General features: G+C 60.5%; 1 protein-coding gene across 1 annotated transcript in view; it reads left to right on the top strand.

The window, feature by feature from the left end:
• Positions 1–4,774: 4,774 nt before the first annotated feature.
• CROCC2 (ciliary rootlet coiled-coil, rootletin family member 2) overlaps positions 4,775–16,319 on the top strand; it is a 79,202-nt gene continuing 67,657 nt past the window's right edge. Inside the window, exons 1-2 of the mRNA XM_055379988.2 lie at positions 4,775–4,992; positions 15,830–15,980. Coding sequence (XP_055235963.1) covers positions 4,915–4,992; positions 15,830–15,980 — 229 coding nt within the window. The 5' untranslated portion in view covers positions 4,775–4,914. The remainder of the gene's footprint in view (positions 4,993–15,829; positions 15,981–16,319) is intronic.

Here is a 16,319-nt window from a genome sequence, read left to right on the forward strand (position 1 = left end):
CCTCAGCCTCCCAACGTGCTGGGATTACAGGTGTGAGCCACCACGCCTGGCCAGAATTCTTTATAAATTCTGAATACTAATCCCCTATCAGATATAAAATTGGTAAATATTTTCTCCCATTCTGTGGGTTTTCACTTTCTTCATAGTGTCCTTTGATGCACAAGTTTTCAATTCTGATGCAGTTCAATTTATCTATTTTTTTCTTTCATTGTCTGTGCATTTGATGTCATATCCAAGAAATCACTGCCAAATCCTGTGTCATGAAGCTTTTGCCTACATTTTCTTCTAAGCTCTGTATGGCTTGGGCTCTTACCTTTGGATCCCTGGGCAGGCCAGTAGCCCCAAGCCTCCTCCGGTCCCCAGGCAGGAGGTCCCTCCCCAGGCACCTTTCTTCACTGTGCTGTGGTATTCAGCCTCTGCCACACTGACAGAAAGCACCAGAGAGCAGGGTCCCCAGGCAGCCCTGCAGCCTCTCCCAGGACCCAGGTCCCCCAGGGCCTGCCACGGCAGCATCCACCGGCAACCCCTCACATGGATAAACATGGGGTGGGTGAAGAGCGAGGTCTTCTCTCCCACCCCACAGAACCTCTCAGGACCTGCCTGCCCCCACAACCATCTGGATGCTCCCCAAAACCCAGCACATGTATCCAGCTGGCCTCTCCTCTCAGGAGAGTGGAAAAGACCTTGAAAATCACACCAAATGCATTGTTCTCCCTCATCAGACCACTTGCCTCACCAGCCACCACCCCTGCCCTCAGCTGGCCTCCTGTCCACGCCCGACAGATGGGGGTGGGACGGTGCCACTCGGCTGCTGTATGCAGGATGGGGTGACACTTCCATGCCCTCTGAAGAAAGTTCATGTGCAGGGCAGCTCTGCAGAGAGGGTAGGCAGTGGACAGAATGTGGTGCCCTCTGTCCCAGCCTCACAGCCTCCAGGGCTGCCTGTCCTGCCGTAATCACACTGGGATCTTTCCTGCCTTCCATCACTGTCTCAGCTCATTCGGTGACTCTGCACCCCCCAGGGCCAGCGTCTCCTCCTCAGAGCCAAGTCCACACCTGGCAGAGCAGACTGTCTGAGAGGACAGCCAGTGACTGCTCAACAGGAGTGGCTCCATAGCTCCCCGGGGCTGACCTTGGTCACAGCCTCTTTGGGTTCTGTCCGAGGCACATCCCCTGCTGGTGCTAGACAGGAAAAGACACCCATGGCCGGCTGTGTGGGTGCCTGGCGGCCAGAGTGTCTGTGCCTGCTCATCATCTGTTCCTGTGTCCCCATGTGGGCCCAGCACAGCCAGGATTAGGGACTGTCCCCAAGGAGATAAGGCTGTAACTCCTTATCTCCTTGATAAAGAGATAAGGCTGTAACTCCTTATCTCCTTGATAAGGAGATACAACGTTATCCTTGATAAGGATAAGCAAGGTTTCCTGTTTCAAGGGAACAATGACAAAACCCGTGATGGTATATCTACAGACAGGTGTTCCTCTGAGCCCAGGAGGGTTCTTCCTCAGCCTCCGAAGCCAGGCAGGTCGGGCAGGACGAGGAGGACCGCATCTAGAATGGCCATGGGTGCCGAGTACTTTCCCCAGTCCCGGGGAGGGAGGCGTGAGGTCCAGAGAACAAGAGCTCAACCCCCATCAGGCTGTGGGTCAGGACTGGGCAGGGCCCCCCAAGCCCCGCCCTCCCGAGAGCCCACCCCACAGAACGCCTGCACTCAGGGAGGACCCTCTATCCCATCCTCCACTGTCCCAGGATGTTCCCGGGGGGCCCAGCCAGGCTCCGGCCACGGCCTACCCTGTGGGTTCTTCTTCTAGTCCAGCCATGGCCCTGGTCTGGGAGCCCCATAATGGACACCCAGCAGTGAGGCCTTGGGGGGCATGCACGGGGCTGGGCCAGCCCTCGTGTCCTGGAAAGGCATCCTGGGGGGAATCCAGGCCACCGCCGGCAGGCGTGGGCTTTCCTGTACAGCCACAGAGGGGCAGGGTTAAGAGGGAGAAGCAGCAAAGGGTGAGAAGTGGAAAAGAAACAAGGATGCGTCCGGTGGAGCAGCCAGGACCCCAAGGCTAAGAGGACGTGGGCGGCAAGGAGGGCCTGCCTTGGGTCAGGGCCCCACCAAGAGGAGGGACCAACCTTCATGGTTCACCAGGACTCTCCCAGGAAATCCCTCCTCCCTGGGCAAACCCTGCAGTGACTGAGGAAAAGGGGCACGGGAGGACATCTGGGAAAATCATGGACTTGGAGCTGCCACAGGCGGGGGAGGCTGAACTGCAGGCAGCCACGCCCACCCCAGATGGCACAGAGGCTCCAGGCGATGCCCACCTGGACCGACAAAATCCCATCCTCATGTTTGGTCTCATCCAGGGCAACTCCACAGCCAGAAGGAACTTTCTAAAACTCAGACAGGCCGGGCACAGTGGCTCACGCCTGTAATCCAGCACTTTGAGAGGCCAAGGCGGGGGGATTGCTTGAGGTCAGGAGTTCAAGAGCAGCCTGGTCAACATGGTGAAACCCCATCTCTACTAAAAATACAAAAATAAGCTGGGCATGGTGGCAAGTGCCTCTAATCCCAGCTACTCTGGAGGCTGAAGCAGGAGAATCACTTGAACCTGGGGGGCGGAGGTTGCAGGGAGCCAAAATAGTGCCACTGCATTCCAGTCTGGGAGACAGAGCGAGACTCCATCTCAAAAATAAATAAATAAATAAAAATAAAATTAAACACAGATGGGAGCCCCTGCCCACCGGCTCTCCTGAGAGCCGTCACCTGCAGAGGCCACAGGGGGTGTCTCCACCTGGCTGGGCCCAGTGCACGTCACCTTTGGCCCGGATGTACAGCTTCAGGTCAGGGTGTCTCTCCAACACCCCCACTCAGGCCACCGGGCCGCCCCTGAACATGGGCATCTGTGTCAGGACTGACACAGGACTTGCTTCTGGCATATGAGGTCTTATCTCCACCTACCCAAGAGGCCCGCATGGGAGATCACACCAGCCTCCCAGCCACTCCCCACCGTCCACAGGTCCACACGGATGCCCCTTCCTCACTCCACCCACCCTGCCCCCAGCAGGAACTCTCACCAGAGGCCAGGGCCACACCCTCTAAGCCCTGACCCACCTCAGGGGAGTTCAGCGGAGCCCCAGCAGGAAACGCTGCCCCTCCCCACTCAGGCTGAGGCATGGAGGGCAGGACTCTCCATGGCCACAGGGCCTCCCAGGACTCTGAGGGTGGGCGACCGGCAGTCTTGGGTCCCTGGGGAATCTGGAGGCTGCTCAGGGAGGGGCCCAGCCCATGGAGTGGGTGTCCTCAGTCTGGACCTGAAGCCAGAGGTCATGCTTGGGCCAGAAGCACGAGGTTCGGAAGGACTGACCAGGCCCGTGGCACCCCAGGGACTGTCCAGTGAAGCCCAGCCCGGATGCCTATGGGGCCATGTCTGGCCAGAGAGCCTGGCCTGTCCCTGCAGGGCCACCCTGGAGGTTGTCCTCAGGAGTGGGGGTGAACAGAGCACAGGCGTTTCTCTGGGAGGGCTCCTTTTGAGTACAGGTGCCTCTGCTTCTTGAATTTCGCCTCTGAGGAGGTGGCCTGGGCCCTCAGCCCCTCTCTCGGCAGCCCCAGGGACAAACATGCTGGTCCCCCAAGTTGGCATCCACCTCCACTGCCCGGGCCCCTGTGGCCTTGCTGGGCAGGCTGCCTCCCAGTCTCCTGGGCTGGCTCCAAGAACCTGGGTCTCTGAGAGACTCAGAGATGTACCCGTCCCCAGAGGCCCCTGAACAGGGCAGCCTTTCATGGGAGGGCAGCCACTCCTGCTGCAGGGCCCACCTCTGCGGCTGTCCCTTCCCCAGAGGGACTCCTGCCAGAATCAGCTCAAGGAGGTCCCAGCTCAGAATGAGGAGCCCCAGAGGAAGTGGAATGGGGCGGAAACGCTGGCATGGCTGCCTGCCAGGCACCTGACTTCATCCAAGGCCCCGGGAGGCCCAGGCTCTGAGCCACAGAGCTCTGCGTCTGCAGGGACAGCCGGCCTGGAGGTGGCAGGCATGGCCCTGCTTCCCTCCCATTGCCTCACCTATGGGAAGCTGCCCTGCCCTGGCATCCAGACAGCCCCTGGCAGCCCCTGGGGTGGGAAGCCGTGGGCAAGTTCTGCAGACCCTCCACCACGCATGCTGACCAGGGCCTTCTCCCCTTCGGACAGGGTGGCTGGCGGTCCTTTCCGATTCCAGAGGGTGGGAAACAGTGCAGCTTCCCAGGGCAAGGGTGGACCCATGGGCAGGTGACTCTGAAGGGCTCTAGCGGGAGTCAGACTCCAGAAGGACTCACAGGTGCAAGGCCAGGAAGACAAGCTTCCTTTGCCCCTCAGGCAGGCAGCGTCCCTCTCCGGGCCTCAGTCCACCACCTGTGACGACCACTACGTTCTTTGACAAATGTTTTTCAAAAGTCATAGTTTATGAGTCCAGATCAAGGAAGACCAGTGATCTGCGTGCTGCCTCTGCCTGCCGTGTGCCCAGCAAGCACACGGCTCCCCCTGGAGTGAATGCGGGAGGGGGTGTCTGGGGGAAAGGCCAGCCCCTCCCAGGTGCTGTTGCTCAGGTAGACAGTTTTACCTAGGGCGTCTCCAGGTCTCCAGGCAAAACTGCTTCCAGCCAACAGCGTTCCTTTGTCCCCATAGCAACAGGGTCCTGCACGCCTGTTTCCAGGGAAACCCAGCTCTCAGCGTCCCGGTTGCCACAGCAACGCCTACGGGCTCAGCTGGCCATACTGTCTTACCCACAGGGCAAGAGCAACTGGGTGCCCAGGCTCGGGACACAAGACTGCAGAGCCAGGTGCCACACAGGTGTGGGGCCCGTGCACCAAGGAAGACCCTGGCCAGTTGGAGGAGAATTGCCAGGTAGCAAAGCCCAGCCTTCTCTGGGGTCCTGCACTCTGGGCTGCAATGAGCTCTGCCTCCAGTGAGCCTGGCAATGGGGACGCCTCCCAACAGCCCCTACTGGGGCTGGACACCGTGATCCAGGTCAGTGGGGCGGTCACTTCCCTGCACCCTCCTGAGAGCAGGTTGCCAGGACACTTTGGAAGGGACGCGGCAAAGAGAGGGGGTGGCCAGGAGGCACCTTCCTGGCTCCCGGGGCACTTTCCACTTGCTCACGTGTTTGCCTTGAGCGTGCAGCCAGTCACGGATGCAAGCAGGCGCACCTGCACACACACACAGGCAGCCTTCAGCCAGGAGAGAGAGCCTGGGGAGAGAGGGCCCAGGGCCGCTGCTGGCTATAGACATTCAGGTGGCCCGCGTCCCTTGCAGCCACAGGTTTGCAGGGTGGAGAGAGAGCCCGGGGCCGCTGCTGGCTATAGACATTCAGGTGGCCCGCGTCCCTTGCAGCCACAGGTTTGCAGGGTGGAGAGAGAGCCCGGGGCCGCTGCTGGCTGTGGACGTTCAGGTGACTGGCGTCCCTGGCAACCACGGGTTTGCAGGCTGCGCACTGGAGTGGGGACGGGCAGGCAGCCCTTGGTGCTGACATTCTGGGACCTCGTTCACTGCCCTCCCATGGCCAAGTGTGGGGCCAGCAGGGCCTCTCGGGGGCAGTGTTCCCGTCGCTGCACATTTGTGGGAGGCTGTGGCTCAGCCCTAGTGTCTATTCTGTGGCTTCCAGATGTTCTGGTTCTGTCTTCGTAGCACCTGGTGTGACAACAGTGGCTGGGAATTGTCCTGTGTCCCTCTCCCCTTGCCTCCCTACTTCCCAGAACCCACCTAGGACCCAGCCTGCGGTCCCACCTCGGACATCCCTCCTCCCTGCACTGCCCTCACCTGCTGCTGACCACCACAGCCAGGCGGCCCCACCTCCAACGGACCCCTCGGGATCCCAGGGAACCCCGACGAACTGGCTTACTCACGGTTGCTTGTTAACCCAGCTCTTAGCATCTCAAAACTATGCCACGGCAGGCTGACATGGCCCTATCCAAACAATACAGATCACCTGAAAAGTGAAATGGCCACAGCTGGTGCAGGTGACCGAGTGACAGGGTAGACGCAGGGTTTGCTCACACACAGGGCTGCACGAGGACTCGAGGGCAGGATATTTGAATCAGGCGATACAACAAGACAAAGAGGTGCCGTGGGGTGACCTCTACCTCCTCCACCTGGGGTGAGCTCTACCTCCTCCACCTGGGGTGAGCTCTACCTCCTCCACCTGGGGTGAGCTCTACCTCCTCCACCTGGGGTGAGCTCTACCTCCTCCACCTGGGGTGAGCTCTACCTCCTCCACCTGGGGTGAGCTCTACCTCCTCCACCTGGAGCTCGGCCAGCTCTGCCTGGGTGTTGGCTCCATGAGTTCTGAGAGCAGGGCTGGCGAATGGAGGCTGGAGAGCCAGCACACTATGTTTACAGGACACTTGGAGCCCTGTGAGGATTCTCATCCCCTCGGATGTCAGGAAAGCCGAGGCATGAGGGTTGGAGGGAGCTGCTGTGGTTAGCGGCTGGTCTGAGGGGGAAACCCAGGCCGGTGCTGACATCAGGCAGGGGCATGAGCACTGTGCAAATGTGGCTGAGAGATGCTTTGCTTTGCCTGCCCCCAAATTCCCACTGTCCCCAGGAAACTCATCTGGAGGCTACGCAGGCCCCAGTAAGTCTGCTCTGCCCGCCCTGCTGACACCTGTTATTTTGGCTGTAGTGATTGAGATCTTGATGCCATTACCCCAGAGTGAGCAGGGAGCAGGCGGGTGCCAGACGCCCAGATCAGCTGTCCAGATGGGCAGCAGAACTGTAGGGACCCTCCACCCTCCAGCTACAGCCTGGGAGACCGCAGGGCCTGAGGAAGGCTGTGGCTTGAGGATGCAGGAGGCCCCCCGTGACTAGGGGTGGTGGCTCTGGACGGATGGCGAACATGCTCCCAGGCCCGGAGGAGCCTCTCTGACATCCCTCTTCCTCCGGCCACAGCTGCCCTCCCCTCCTTTGGAAGCCCCCCAGCAACCTCTGCACAGCACCCCAGAATGCCCCCACCCCAGAGCTGGAATTGGATGTAAAGGGGCAGGCTTGGAAACTCTCAACCTCTGTCCCTGGGGTGAGCAAGTCGGACTTGGGGAGCGCAAAGCCCCCTGAAATTGCCCGTGAAGTGGGGGTATCTGTGACTGCCTCGAGGGGTGGGGGTGTGCCCTTCCTCGGAATCTCCAGCACCCAGACCCACAGCTGATGGAGAAGCACGGCGCAGAGTCCCGGATGAGGAACCCAGCACAGAAAGCCCAGTCCCCTCAGAGCTGGGGGCTCCTCAGACTCCCGTTCCGTGGCTTGAATTTTGATTTGTGCTATTTTTCTAGGAAATTGTCCATTACATCCAAATTTTCAAGTTGTTGAAATTGGCAAAAGTTGTTCACAATATCTTCTTCCTGTCTTTTGGATGTCTGCAGGATCTGTGGGGTAACCAGCTGTCCCTCTTTGCTGGGGGGCTCGAGACAGGGGTTTCCCGGGACTCCAGACAGCCTTGGGTCCGGAACCCCAGTCCTGGGCACAGTGGGGAGGAAGTGGTTGCCCCGAAGTGGCATCCCCTTTCTCGTTTCTGATACTAGCCGCGTATCGGCTCATAGTATTCTTATCTTGTGTTTCATTAACCTACATATGCATTCTTCCTTTAACCTACATATGCATTCTTCCTTCGCTTTCAGTTTCTCTGGGTTTATTCTTCATCTCACTTCTGGAAATATGTGCTTGACTCATTGATTGTTCAGCCTTTTTAAAAATTTCTTTTTTTCTGGCCGGGTGCAGTGGCTCACACCTGTAATCCCAGCACTTTGGGAGGCTAAGGCGGGTGGATCGCTTGAGGTCAGGAGTTTGAGACCAGCCTGGCCAACATGGTGAAACCCCATCTCTACTAAAAATACAAAAATTAGCCGGGCGTGATGGCAGGCGCCTGTAATCCCAGCTACTCGGGAGGCTGAGGCAGGAGAATCGCTTGAACCCAGGAGGCGGAGGTGACAGTGAGCCAAGATTGCGCCACTGTACTCCAGCCTGGGAGACAGAGCGAGACCCTGTCTCAAAAAAATAAAATAAAATAAATTTTTAAAAAAAAATTTCATTTTTCTTTAAATTGCGGGAAAATATACATAACATAAAACTGACCATGTTAACCATTTTTGGGAACAATTCCGTGGCACCAAACACACTCGTAGCGTTGAGCAACCATCACCACCATCCACGTCCACAACTTTTTGTTTTTTTTTTTTTTTAGACAGAGTCGGTCTCTGTCACCCAGGCTGGAGTGCAGCGGTGCGACCTCGGCTCACTGCAGTCTCCGCCCTCCCATCTTCAAGCAATTCTCCTGCTTTAGCCTCCCCAGTAACTGGGACTACAGGCACACGCCACCATGCCCAGTTATTTTGTGTATTTTCAGTGGAGACGAGGTTTCGCCATGGTGGCCAGAAGGGTCTCGAACTCCTGACCTCAAGTGATGTGCGTGCCTCAACCTCCCAAAGTGCTGGAATTACAGGTGTAAGCCGCCACACGTGGCCCCAGAACTTTCATCTTCCCAAACTGAGACTCTGCCCCCATTCAACATTCACGCCCCATTCCCCCCTCTCCCAGCCCCCGCCATCCTACTCTCTGTCTCTATGAACTTGGTGACTCTAGCAGCCTTGTCTAAGTGGATCAGATGGTATTTGTCCCTTCGTGGCTGGCTTATTTCACTGAGCATTACACCCTCGAGGTCCACCCACGTTGTAGCAGGCGCCAGCATTTCCTTGCTTTTTAAGGCTGAGTAATATTCTACTCATAGAGGGACCACACTCTGTTTATTCATTCATCTCTGAATGGACGCCTGGGTAGCTTCTGCCTGCCAGCCGCTGTGAAAATGCTGCTGTGAACCTCGGGGTACAAATATTTCTTCGAGCCTCTGCTTTCAATTCTTTTGGGCAGATGCCCAGAAGTGGATGGCTGGATCGCGCGGAGAGTCTACATTTAATTTTGTGGAGACCCGTCATGCCGTCTTCCGCAGTAACCGCGCCGTCTTACCCTCCCGCTTCTTTTCCTCTCTGACGTACACACTTCCCTCCAAGCAAGGTTTATCTGTCTGTACTGTTGTTACTCACACCACGTTTAACACCAAATGTGTGGGTTTTTCCTGACACCAGCCAATTCTCCACCTCCCTGGACACCAGCTAGCTGTCCTACAATTCAATCCAGTTCGGACCCTAACCATCCAGAGCTGGCACAGACCCACAGTTTAAGGACTCAGTCCCATAAAGCTGCCCCACCTCAGATGCCAATCACAAGTCCTGGGCCTCCCGTATTCTGTCTGACTGGCTATGAATTAGGGGTACTTACCACTCCCTGCTCAACTTGATAATTTGCTGGAACAGCTCACAGAACTCTGGAAGTGACTTTCCCATTTGATTACTGGTTTATTATAAAGGATACAACTCAGGACTAGCCGGAAGGAGAGGTGCCCAGGTCAAGGTACGGGGGCAGGTACGGAGCCTCCAGGCCCCTGGGCACACCAACCACCCACAGCACTGCCTTGTATTCAGCAACCCAGCCTGCCCAGCCCTGTGGTTTAGGGTTTTTATGGAACCTTCATTAAGTAGGCAAAATTCATTAAATCTTTGGCCGTTGGTGATCAGCTCCAGAGACAGCTCCTCTCCCCTCCCCAGATGTCAGGGTGTGGGGCTGAAAGCACCAACGCTCTAATCGTGCCGTGGTCTTTCTGGTAACCAGCCCCTACTTTGCGGCTATCCAGGGGCCCTGGCCATCAGTCATCTCATAGGCCAACAAAAGACACGCTTATCACTCAGGAGATCCCAAGGGACCAAGTCTAGGGTCCCCACCACAGGACAGGAGCGGTGGATGGTTTCCAAGTAGCCAGGCCGTGGTGCCCGTCGCTGAGCTCCGCACTGTCACAAGCAAGCCAAAGGCTGATGCTCAGCCCATCTCCAAATCTCCCAGGCTGCATCCAGGCCCCGTCAGGCACAGCCAGGGCCACTGTGCTAACAACACGGGCCCATCCTCCCGCTCAGGAACCCCCACTAGTCCTGGGGTCCAAGGATCGTGCCCCACAATCCTCCACAGAACATTTGAGGCCCTCGCAGTCTGGCGCCAGGTTCCTGCTCTGCCCCACTCACCCCCATCCCCACTGCCCCTCCCCCAGACCCTGCACAGACCCCTGGAGATGCACCCCCTCCACCTTTGCTTCCACAGCTGCCTCCACATGGACACAGTGCCCGGGCTCTCTAGCTGGTGGGTTCTTTCTTATCCCACCTCCCCCAGGAAGCCTGCGTGGGCACCAGGGACACAGGGACAAACAGGAAAGACAGGGTCCTTGCCCTCCTCGAGTTCCTTGTTCTGAGTCATTTTGCCGTTGGTGATTCGGACCTGAGGCAGTTCCAGCTGAGCTCTCAGTCTTCTGAGCAGGAGCAGTGCGCTGTGTCCGAGCCTGTCTGTGTGCCAAGCATTGTGTTGGCGGCATAGAAGGGAGTGAGAAGTTGTCTCTCCCCATCCACAATCCCTGCCTCAGTGCCTGGCCGGCCGGGGTCCTGCCTGCAGGGGTGGCCTAGATTTATCAACACCTGAGGAGCAAACTGACACCCACAGAGCCATGTTCCCGATCCTGGGTGATGCCCAGGCCCGGAGTGTTCTCCACAAACACAGAGACTTAAACTGAGCAGTTGCTGAAATACAGCATTTTGGAGGCCAGGTGTTATCCCAGGCACAGAGAAGCTCTTTTTCCTAAGGAAATGGAGCCTGGCAGGAGGCCACCCAGCCCAAGGCCCTCTCTGCGGCGGGCCGGGCTGCGGAAGGACGGCAAGCAGACGTCCGGTGGCTGGACTTGGCCGGTGGCCCTGTCCTCAGATGTGTTCTTCAAGCTGTGCCTGCTCCTGGCAAGGCCAGACTTCCCCGCCCAGGGATGCTGGGAGGGCCATGGAGGGCCCGGGAGAGAAAGGCAGCAGCCGCAGCATGGCTGGGCTCAGTCACAGGAGGAAAGGGGCTGCTGCCCGGCCCGGAAGCTGCTTGGTTCCCTGCCCTTTGCTCAGGCTGGGAGGGGGCACACAGGGGAGGAGAACTGCAGTGGAGCCAAGTCCAGACACCGCCACTGGGAAGGCTCATCAGTGAGCACCCTTGTGTGTGAGTGGGGCCCAAGGCTGAGGTCCCAGTCCTAACGCTGCTGCTGAGCAGGTGCCCTTGAGCAAGTCTCAGAGGTGCCAAGCCTCACCCTCCTCACCCATTAAGGCGGTGGCCAGAAGCCTCCAATGCAGGCCAGGACAATGGATGTGAAAACGTTTGCAAGTGGAGAGCGCGGAGAACCCTGCGGGCCGATGCTGGCGCGCGCCTTCACTCTCGTGGACACACATCTTTCATTTTCCACTGAGCACTGGTCCGTGATGCCGTCCAAACCCCCAGCCCCAGCCTCCGTTCTACAAGAGCAGGACCTGGCAGCCCCCTGCAGCGCTCCTCGCGGCCACACGGGGGCACTGTTGGAGCTCAGGGAAGGCACCCTCCACCCTCCGGCTGGGAGCTGCCTCCATCCCACCCCTCATTCAGGAGGTTCGCCCTCCACCCCACCCTTCACTGGGGGGTCCACCCCTCAATGAGGGTGACCCAGGCTGACCGAGAAGCCTGCTGGTGGGTGGCGGCGGTCCCGATGGACATGCTCCCCCTCCCGCCCTCAGCTCAGGCAGCTGTCCAAGCAGGATGGGACGACAGGGGTGGTGGGGCTGCTAAGGGCTGGTGGGACCAGTGACCCTTGGGTCTGAGCTTCAGCAGGCCCCTGACCGTCCCTGCTTCAGATGGCTTTGACGAGGATGTGGGGGATTTCCCTCCAAGGCTTCTGACCCCTGACAGCATCTCCAAGGTGATGCCCCAGGCGCAGGGATGGAAATCAGCGCGAGCGTGGCCTCCAGATAAAGCCAAGACTCGGGTTTTTTGGTGCAGACCTAGAGTCCCTGCGCCCTCCCTGCAGGCGGAAGCCTTTTGCAGGCAGTATGGGCTGGCAGGTGCGCTGTGGCTCCACCCCACCCCAGTGGAGAGCTGGGGTCGTGTCCCTGGCCTCAGTTTCCCCATTTGCAGCATGATGATAAGGTGACCTCCCGGCCCCCCATTCCAGGGTCTTGGCCAAGACCCTGGAATGGGGAAGGGGTGTAGGAGAGGCCCTGGCAGCAGCCCTGAAACCCCCGGTCCCCAGCAAGTGCCAAAGTGCAGGTGGAACCCTGGATCCACACGAGGGTTCTGATTCCATCAGAGTGTGGGAGGTCATTTTCCTCCAGGCAAGATTCCAGCAGCTTGCATTTCCCAGGGGCTGGTGGCCAGTTGGGGGTAGGCAGCTGAGGCCACACGTGGTCCATCCACTGCACCCTTACAGAGCCCCAGCCCCTGGCCCTGGGATCCAGGAGGGCCTGGATGGCCAACGCTCCCATTTCACAGATGGGGACATGAGGTGGGGGGTAACACACCCACGATCTCTGTTTATTGGTGGCATAGCAAGGACCCTAGTCCAACTCTTTTAGAGGGGAGCCCTGCTCTAACCCTGCGGAGGCAGAGATATGGGGAGCCCACATTTCCCCCAAGGTTTGGCTGTCCCTCTCCACACAACCAAATGGGGTGGCGCAGCAGTGAGGACCCGCTGGCTCTCCCTGCTGGGCCACCCCCCTCAGGGCCAGGATCGGGTTGAGTGGGCCGGCTACCCCTAGCTTAGCTCCACGCAGGGGCTGTGACCTCCCTGGGGTCTTTAATGCAGGTTGAGCTGAAAAAGGCGCTGGGGGCAGGAGGAAGAGATAGGGGCCGGGCTCAGCTGTGAGTCTGGGGCCTTAGGGGAAAGTGACCTCCAGCCCTGGTGTTCCCTCCCACTGCGAAGCCTTCTAGAATACAAGCCTCCAGCGGACGCTGGGCCACAGCCTGGGCCCACCCCGCAGAGGCCCCGGGAGGGAAACGGGCAGGCCCAGAAGGACCCACAGGTAGCGGAGGGGACGCCCTGCCTGTACCCGCTGGCGCAGGTGGCAGCGCAGAGTCCCTGGGAGGGGCCTGGGGAGTGGGCGGTGCAGACCCTCAGGACCACCCTGGAGCCGTGGGGAAGGAAGCAGCATCGGCGGGGTCCTAAGCGCTTAGGTTGGCGGCACAGGCCTCCGGACACGCCGACCCCCACCTTCTCTTCCTTCCCCTCCCCTCCCATCCCTGCCTCTCCCCTGCTTGCTCCTTCCCTCAGCCCTTCTCTCCTCCGGGTGGTTCCATGGGGGCGGCGCTGCCCTCACACTCCAAAGTCGCGCCCACTCTACGCCCCCTGCGCCCCCCTCTGCGTCCCCCTGCGCCCCCCTGCTCGCCCCCTCCTTCCCCGGCGCCCCCTTCTGCGTCCCCCGCCCACCTGCACGACCCCTGCGTCCCCCGCCCCCCCATGCGCCCCCCCGTGCCCCCGCGCCCCCTGCGCTCCCCGCTCCCCACAGCGCCGCCTCCTCGCCCCCTGCTTCCCCTGCAGCCCCCGCACCCCCCGTGTCCCCCTGAACGCCCCCTGCGCCCCCTGCGCTCCCCCCGCGCTCCCCGCGCCCCCCTCCGGCTCCAGCTGGGCCGCGGCCTATTGCAGGCACCCGTCCACAGATGGAACCCATTACGCCCCAGCGCCTCTCGGGACGTCCCGCTAATAAGTGACCCTCTGTAAATGTTAGGAATGAGTCAAGTTTACTCCGCGCTGCAGCCTTCCCGTTAGCGGGTGGCGCCGCCGATGCCCGGGGGAGCGCAGGGCGGGAGCTGCTGAGCAGGCGGAGGGAGGGCGGGGCAGAGCCCTTCCCGGTCTGGGGGGTTGAGCGGAGCCTGACGGTCTCTGATCAAGGAGCCTGGGGTGCCTTTTGCCACCCTGCTGGGCCTCCGTTCTCCGCTGTGCAAAATAGGGGGTTTAGAACAGAATGGCTGAGCCTCTTCCAGCAGCTCTCCTCCTGGTTGGTGGTCTTGGCACCTGGGTCCCAGCTGGGCCCAGGAGGAGGAGCAGGGACTTCCCTCCCCCTCCCCCACTAGGCTGCTGCTCCCAAGGGGGGGCCCATTACTCTCTCCAGAAGAAGAGGCAATGGGGGAACCTGCAGTGAAGGCGCCTCCCAAGACCTCCCAGGGGACTGAGAGACAGACCCTGGTGCACGGGCTGTCGGGAGGACGGGCGGGCTGGCCCCAGACCTCAGCTGATAGTGGGGAGGCGTTTGCTGAGTGGCTGCCCTTCACAGGGCAGCAGAGTCGGAATAGGGCCTCTCCAGGCGCCATGCTGAGCCTGGGTCTGCGGTGACTCTCCAACCCCGGCGAGGGGGGCCGCGATCTTTGCGGTGCAGATGGAGGAGGAGGCCTGTGTCCAGGGAGCATCCAGGATAGCCAGACAGCATGCACCAGGTGCAGGAGGCCTGGCTGGGGTTAGGAGGAGGGTGGGGGAGCAGGGCACAGCCACCAGCCCAGGCCTGAGGTCAGAGTCCGGGGACGCAAGCAGGGTCTCAGGGAGGGCCAAGAGATGGGAGGCAGGAGGCAGCCAGGTGGTCACCCACGTGGACCCTGGTCAGGAGGAAAATCCAGGAGGCACAAGGTGGGGGAGCTGCCCTGCGGACCCCAGGGAGAGGGGTCCTCTGTGCTGGCGTGGGAGCCAGGCAAGGAGGACTTGGGTGGACTCTGGCGTGCCATGCTGGAGAGCCCTAGGAATGGACATCCCCTCCCAGCTTCCCCTGGCAAGCATCCAGTCACCTTTTGGTAGTTAATTCACTGCCTGAAATTCAGATATCCTTAAGGCAGCAGGCCGGGGACAGCTGTGGCCTTGCGTATTCCTGCGGGATCCTGCCTGGGCTTCTGCTGGTTTGGCACAGGCGGCCTGTGTGTCCTGCCCACAGTCGGTAATCTATTCCACCTGGCAGGAGTCCCATGCCCTGGGGTCCCGGCCCTCCCCAAGCTGTGCCCCTGCCCAGCAAAATGCCATTAGAGCCCAAGACCCTCAAAACCAGGCTGGGGTACCCAGGACACCCAGGCGCTCCTGGGGCAGAAGGGCAGCCACTCAGCAAACACCTCCGGAGTGTGAGCCCAGGTCCTGGGCCTTCCTGCCCACTTCTGGGCCTATTGGAGCCTCTTCCCTGGCAGTCGGCTTTCATGAAGGACCCACCTGGGAAGGAAGGCTGTCCTCGCTGCCCTCGCTGCCCCGGCCCACACAGCCTTCTGAGGGCAGCCTGAGGATGGGAGTCCCAGACTCTGCCCAGAATTCACAGCCGTGGGAGGAGAGGGCTCCACGGGCCCTGCTCATCCTCGGAGCCTCAAGCACGCAGCCCTGGGCCTGCCTACCCTCCCGATGGACCGAGCCTGTGGAGGGGCAGTGGGCAGCTGAACAGAGAAGGATGGGTTCAGCCTCAGCCCTCTGACCCATCCTCAGCCCCTACCCCCCGACAAACACACACAAACACACTGGGCTCTGTGACTGCTGTGTGGGATCTAGGTCCCTCCTCTGGCCCCACCGTGCAAACCAGCTGTGAGACCACCTGCTCCAGGTGGGCGAGGATGTTGGGTTTCTTGTGGAGCAGAGGCAAAGGAACCTGCCTGTCAGCATCCCCTAGGGGACTGGCAACCGCTTAGCCAGCGCTCAGCCCAGCCCCCACCAAGACAGGGCAGAGCCCCAAGCGCAGTACCTGCTCCTGCTGACCTCGGCTGGGTGTGGTCCTCCTCTCCAGAACCCGGGGACAGGCGCAGCCCCACTCCGCAGGTGGAGAACCAAGGCATGCGCCTGAGTGACCTGCCCAGCCTCACCCTGTCCTCTCCAGGGCACTCTGCTGCCTTGGGGCGGCCATGTGGTGGCTCCTATTCAGTGGGATCGTAGAGGGTGCCTGGCAGCTGTTGGGGGCTGCCATCTCCAGGTATCTCTGGGGGTGTCTTTCAGAGACTGGAGGACACCATCCTGAGTCCCACAGCCAGCAGGGAAGACCGGGCGCTGACCGTGCGTGGGGAAGGCCGGCAGGCCTCGCCCACCCCCGTGCCCACCCGCATCCGTGAGATCGTGGCCGGCAGCCTGAGTGAGGAGCCACCCCAAGGTGACGGCGTGGGGGACAGTCCTGGGCCCGGGGCTGGCCAAGGTGACGGTGTGGGGGACAGTCCTGGGCCTGGGGCTGGCCAAGGTGACGGCGTGGGGGACAGTCCTGGGCCCGGGGCTGGCCAAGGTGACGGCGTGGGGGACAGTCCTGGGCCCGGGGCTGGCCAAGGTGATGGCGTGGGGGACAGTCCTGGGCCTGCAGCTGGCCAAGGTGACGGCATGGGGGACAGTCCTGGGCCCGGGGCTGGCCAAGGTGACGGCGTGGGGGACAGTCCTGGGCCCGGGGCTGGCCAAGGTGATGGTGTAGGGGACAGTCCTGGGCCCGGGGCTGGCCAAGGTG

This window comes from Gorilla gorilla, chromosome 11 (assembly GCF_029281585.2).
Source record: "Gorilla gorilla gorilla isolate KB3781 chromosome 11, NHGRI_mGorGor1-v2.1_pri, whole genome shotgun sequence".
Taxonomy (NCBI): Eukaryota; Metazoa; Chordata; class Mammalia; order Primates; family Hominidae; genus Gorilla; species Gorilla gorilla.